Genomic DNA, 5885 nt, shown 5'->3' with positions numbered 1-5885 from the left:
ATAATTAGCGTTCGGATTTACCCCGGCTGACCCTACTAAATTATATTTAGTTTATATTTATATATATATTTATATTTTTTCATGTATTTATATTTAAACAATCTCAGTCAAAAAGCTATGCCGACCTGGTGCCTAATCCGTGTTTTTCCTTCTTTGCTATCCGGAAAAATACCGAAAAGTAACAAGTATATGGAATTAATTCTCTTATTGCTTCAGATCTTGGAAATCGTATTTTTTAGGAAAATTCCAATCTTGGTATGCTCCTCGAATTTTAAAGTATGCCAGCGAAAGAAAACCAGAAGTTTTTAATATTTAACAAATATTTAATTCTACATTTGTTATAAATTTTTTTACATTTTTATATAGATAATTTGAAAGCTTTGATGCTATTACCAGTGCTACTTCCTGCAGCAAATTTTATTCCCAAACGTAAGAGTATACGTAGTACCAGTGGAGGACCAAGTGCAAGTGAGAGAATTAAACTATCTAAAGGACTACAATCTGCATTCAGAGAAACTGAAATCGAAAACTTATTTGGTCCGACGACTTCAAAAGATATTATTACTTCAACTTTTCCAAATCCCGAGTTATTGAGAATGCTAAAGGTTAAAACTCAACTACTAACTATTTAATATCAATTTCTTTGTTTTTAATTAAATTAAATTGAAAAATCAGAGGTGATTCGAACTAATAAAATTCATTTATTTTATAGGAAAGCTCAGACATTAAAGCAACTGTTTCTGCATTACGTACTGAATCAGTGGAAACAGTTCAACCCTATTTGCTTGCTGTTTCGGGATTACAAATGAATAAATATTTCATCATTGGTGACGGAAGAATGATTGAGATTCATAAAAATGAAAATCCGCTTACAGGAATTGATCTTCTCTTCAAGTTACATTATGTAACCAATGTCGAATTTTCGAAATCATTATCGTTTTTTTATAATTTCATAGAAATGTATTTCTAAAAGACAAACAGCAACGTTATGAGTTTTGTTTAATCATTCTATATATCACTGACAAATGTTAAAATGGACTCTTCGACCACAATGAACACATGTGGCGCAAAAGATACGAAAAATGTCAATAGTGACATTTAAATGATCTGTGATTTAATTAATGTGATTTGTTTAATTACTTTTAATTTTATTTATGTTTGTACTTCATTGATGCTCATTCCAATGATACGTTTTTCGTTGATTTTATAAGACTAACAACAATATTTTGAAATCGGTTCAATCATTGTGAAAATCACTAAAAAAATGTTAAAATGTACATTAACACTTCGACCAAAATCAACACAAGTGGTGAAATAGATACGTAAAATGTCGATAATGACATTTAAGAAAGCAATTTTGTATTTCAGATTATTAAAACCAATTAATAATTTATTAAAAATGTTTAAATGTAAAAATTAATATGAATTAAATTTTATATAACTGTTTCTATTAGCGAAATTTATTATTATCGACAATTTAATTAAAAATAAATATTTCTTTTGACAGTACTTTTTATTAAAAACTTTAGTTAAATTATGGTTTCATTTTTTTACATTTCTTATATTTGTCTAATATTTTAAAATTATTATTAAGGTAAACAATACCCAATAATAATAAGCAATAATTGCAAAATCATGTATGTATTAACAATTGTGATCTCTTTTTTTCATTTGTCAACACTTTTCTATTGCTTCCTCGTGAAGGAAGCTGTGTAGTCCTTTCGTTTATAAAATTTTTCAAAGTGGCGGAAACAAATTTTTTTTCTTTATAGAAACATGTTATTTACAACTTGTTTTAATTGGCAACTCAATTAAATTAAATCAGTATCACATGAAAATTGTTTAAGTATAGTTATTGATAACATATATTATTTACAAATTTTTGTAAAATAAGATTTTTATATATGAAGTTAATGACCGTTTTAATTTATTAATAAGATTTATAAGAGGCTTTTCGGTCAAATTTTATTTATTAAATTATAAAATTAAAATTATTGTGTCGACGTTTCGGGTCGGTACCAACCCATCTTCAGGACTAAAAAAAATAATATAAATAACATAAGTTACTTTAAAAAAAAATACTTGAACTATTTACAATTATAAAATTAAATAATATACCACTAAATACTAATTATTAAAAATTATTAAGATCAATGTGAACGATGGATATTAATCACAAAGGCGGTAACAAAATTTAAATTTGAATGCCAAAAACTGTTATTGTTGAGAATTAGATCTATTTTTATCATTGGCAAAAATTAAATTGTGATTTAATGAACTGAGATTTTGAACTTCTGTTTTAAGATTAATGTTTTTATGATTATTTGAAATATGTAACGTTTCTAGAGTTTTTCGTTTGAATAAATTTTGAGAATAATCCCAATTTTTGCGTTTTTGAAATTAAATTCATGAAAATTAAGAACACAATGCTTGCTAAGCGCGGGATTGGTTTTGAATTTAGAAACATCATTGATATGTTCCTTTTTTCTTACATTCAATGATCTGCTAGATTCGCCGATGTATACACCGGTACATTCTTTACAATTTATTTTATAGACTATACCTGGCCTCTCACCAAGAGGTACAATAATAATAATAATTAAAATAATTTTACTGATTTACATAATAGTAGTAATAATAATAAAATGTTAGTTTTTCCGTATGTAGAATCTCTACACGGAAAAAAATATTGTGCTAAATTTACATGAAGCATTGCTTCTCTTTTGGCTAGACATTATGTGATTTTTAAACAAAAAATTCTTTCATGAAAACGTGTATTCGTTGTATGAATTTACTTTTCGCGGTAATAGGAAAGGTATATACTAATTCAGTCCCATCACTATACTATAAACATTTAAAACTCATGAAAGAAATGCTCTCCACCTCCATATGTAAAATTTGCTCGAAATCCATCCTCTTTTCGGATGGATTTCTTGCAAATGAGACTAGACTCGTGAGGCATGCGCACTTCATTTGAATCTAAATTGCAAGAAGTCGATCTGAAAAGCGCATAGATTTCGAGTAAATTTCATATTGAGTGGTGGGAAGCATTTATAGTATGGTTTTAATGAAATCGGGGTACATGTTTTAACCTTTTTTCACATTAAAATAAGGAATACTATGAGCGCATGGCTTTGTCCAATAAAAACACGTCTCACATGATGTAATTAACGGACGATAAATGCTGGTGCGTTATTAGCACCACTTTTTTCCGTTTACAAAATCAATTTAAACAAATTACAAAATCTAATAATCTAAAATTAAATAATACAAACAACAATAAATTAAGACTCTAGATATGTTACATATTTCAAATAATCATAAAACATAAATCTCAAAACAGATATTCAAAATATCTGCTCCATGTAAATTTAGCACAATATTTTTTTCCGTGTAGAGATTCTACATACGGTAAAACTAACATTTTATTATTATTACTACTATTATGTAAATCAGTAAAATTATTTAAATTATTATTATTATTGTACCTCTTGGTGAGAGGCCAGGTATAGTCTATAAAATAGATTGTAAAGACTGTACCGGTGTATACATCGGCGAGTCTAGCAGATCATTGAATGTAAGAAAAAAGTAACATATCACTGATGTTTCTAAATTCAAAACCAATGCCGCGCTTAGCAAGCATTCTGTTCTTAATTTTCATGAATTTAATTTGAAAAGCGCAAAAATTGGGACTATTCTCAGAATTTATTTAAACGAAAAACTCTAGAAACGTTACATATTTCAAATAATCATAAAAACATCAATCTTAAAACACATGTTCAAAATCTCTGTTCATTATATCACAATTTAATTTTTCCAATAATAAAAATAGATCTAATTCACAACAATAACAGTTTTTGGGATTCAAATTTAAATTTTGTTACCGCCTTTGTCATGCGCATCACTTGTACAGTCTCTAGTATCTTTATGTCACCTCACTTCAGTCTTCGTCATGTGTGTTTTAATATCGATCGTTCACGTTGATCTTAATAATAATTTTTAATAATTAGTATTTAGTGGTATATTATTTAATTTTATAATTGTAAATAGTTCAAGTATTTTTTTTTAAAGTAACTTATGTTATTTATATTATTTTTATGAGTCCTGAAGATGGGTTGGTACCGACCCGGAACGTCGACACAATAATTTTAATTTTATAATTTAATAAATAAAATTTGACCGATAAGCCTCTTATAAATCTTATTAATAAGATATTTATATTTAAATATTTGTCATTTATTCTTTGAAAATATCGACGTTGCTTAGAAATTCAGATCGATTTCAATATAATATATATATATATATATATATATATAAATAATCGTTCGTGACCAAGTTAAAGATGAATGAAATTTTAGCTTCCCACGTAACGAATCACTGCGAAAATTGATAAAATATCACTTAATCCTCCCTTTCCACAAAGAACAGAGATAGCATTTCTAATTTATTTAAATGGAGTTATCTTTTCGAAGCTCCAATAGAAATGTAAATTGGTAACCCTCCGAACAAGAGGGTAATGGCACGAGCGAGATAAAGGTATTTTATTGCCTTGTGGCAGGACATATTTAAGCAGGAAAGATTCGAAGTTTTGCTACCCTCGGCTATTTCATACGACAGGTATTCAAATATTTTTATGTGAATCTAAGAGGATATTGAAAGTGTGTTGTTACGATAAGAAACTGAGAGACGTCAGCAAACACGTGGTCGAACTGTATATGGTTTATCATTTTAAACTACTACATTGTAGATCAAAATAATATATATTTTTTTGAATTAAAAATTTTAGTAACGGGGAAACAAAAGTAATTAATTCATAAAATAACGAACTAAAATTCCTTCTTAAACAGGTATATAATGATGATAAAAATTCATTCTGTAGAAAATAGGTCTAAATCATGCTTTAATAATTTGTATGTATGTACAGTAGTTTTTATCAATACGATTCCTGCATAAATATTACTGTACATATACATTGAGAGACATTTTGAATGGCATTAATTTAATTACATTTATAAATAAACAAAAAAGCGGTTAAAATATAAAGTATAAAAATTGTGTAAAGTAACCTTTTGAAAACAAAATAATCTCATTAGTATTTAAAATTATTGTAGTGAACAATTATTTTAAACAAATTTTTAAATAAGTTATCTTTATTATGAACTTAATCTACTCTTTGCAAAAAAAAATTGTTACTCGACTCAGACTTATATGAGGGATTGTTTTTCAATCGCCCCAGTCAGAAATTAAAAGTTCTTTGATAGACATCGTACTTGAATGCAAAAGAATATTATTAAATACCAAAGTGGGCCTGTCTATGGGGGACTATGCCGACTGTATTTTTAGAAATTTTAAATAATAATAATTAATATTATAGTATTAACAAAATAATTCTTAAAAAAATTACCTATTTCAAATTATTTAATAAATATTCTATTTTATAATAAAATAATAATGAACAATTTATTTCATGTCGAATCACTTTGGCGTTGGCAAAAAATTATTATAAAAATAAAAATTATTTAGATAATAAAATTTGTCAATTTGAAATAAATTTTGCGTTTAAATTATCATGTATTTATATTTTAATTATTGAAACGACCATTATATCCCACAGTCGGCCCAACTATAGCGGCCAAGGTTGGCCCAACTGTGGCTGCCGAACGTCGTATTCAACGGTTGGCCCAACTATGACAACCACAGTTTGACCGACGGTGGCTGACAAGGTCATGCCGACCATAGTTCCCCATAGTCGACCCAACTGTGGGTGCCCTAGTCATGCCGGACATTGTTCTCCATAGTCCGCCCAACTAGGGCGGCCAAGGTTGGTCCAACTGTAGCTGCCCAATTCATGCCGACCATTATCCCTCACAGTTGGCCCAACTATG

General features: G+C 27.9%; 1 protein-coding gene across 1 annotated transcript; it reads left to right on the top strand.

Annotated features, from left to right (window-relative positions):
- Window positions 1-276: 276 nt before the first annotated feature.
- Window positions 277-1509, top strand: LOC127286352 (uncharacterized). Its single transcript, XM_051312752.1, has 2 exons — window positions 277-605; window positions 713-1509. Exons 1-2 carry the CDS (start codon window positions 384-386, stop codon window positions 968-970), a joined length of 480 nt encoding a protein of 159 aa, XP_051168709.1. The 5' UTR covers window positions 277-383; the 3' UTR covers window positions 971-1509.
- The last annotated feature ends 4376 nt before the right edge of the window (window positions 1510-5885 follow it).

Source organism: Leptopilina boulardi, unplaced genomic scaffold (assembly GCF_019393585.1).
Source record: "Leptopilina boulardi isolate dan_hultmark-lab unplaced genomic scaffold, ZJU_Lbou_2.1 LbouV2_353, whole genome shotgun sequence".
Classification (NCBI taxonomy): Eukaryota; Metazoa; Arthropoda; class Insecta; order Hymenoptera; family Figitidae; genus Leptopilina; species Leptopilina boulardi.
Note: the sequence above shows the minus strand (reverse complement) of the source record. Positions and strands in the feature narration are given on the sequence as shown.

Excerpts from the sequence above, each read along its gene's own strand:
- LOC127286352 (XM_051312752.1), top strand. The coding sequence starts at position 384 with ATGCTATTACCAGTGCTACTTCCTGCAGCAAATTTTATTCCCAAACGT. Across the intron at positions 606-712 it reads AGTTATTGAGAATGCTAAAG|GAAAGCTCAGACATTAAAGC; the intron begins GTTAAAACTCAA and ends TTTATTTTATAG.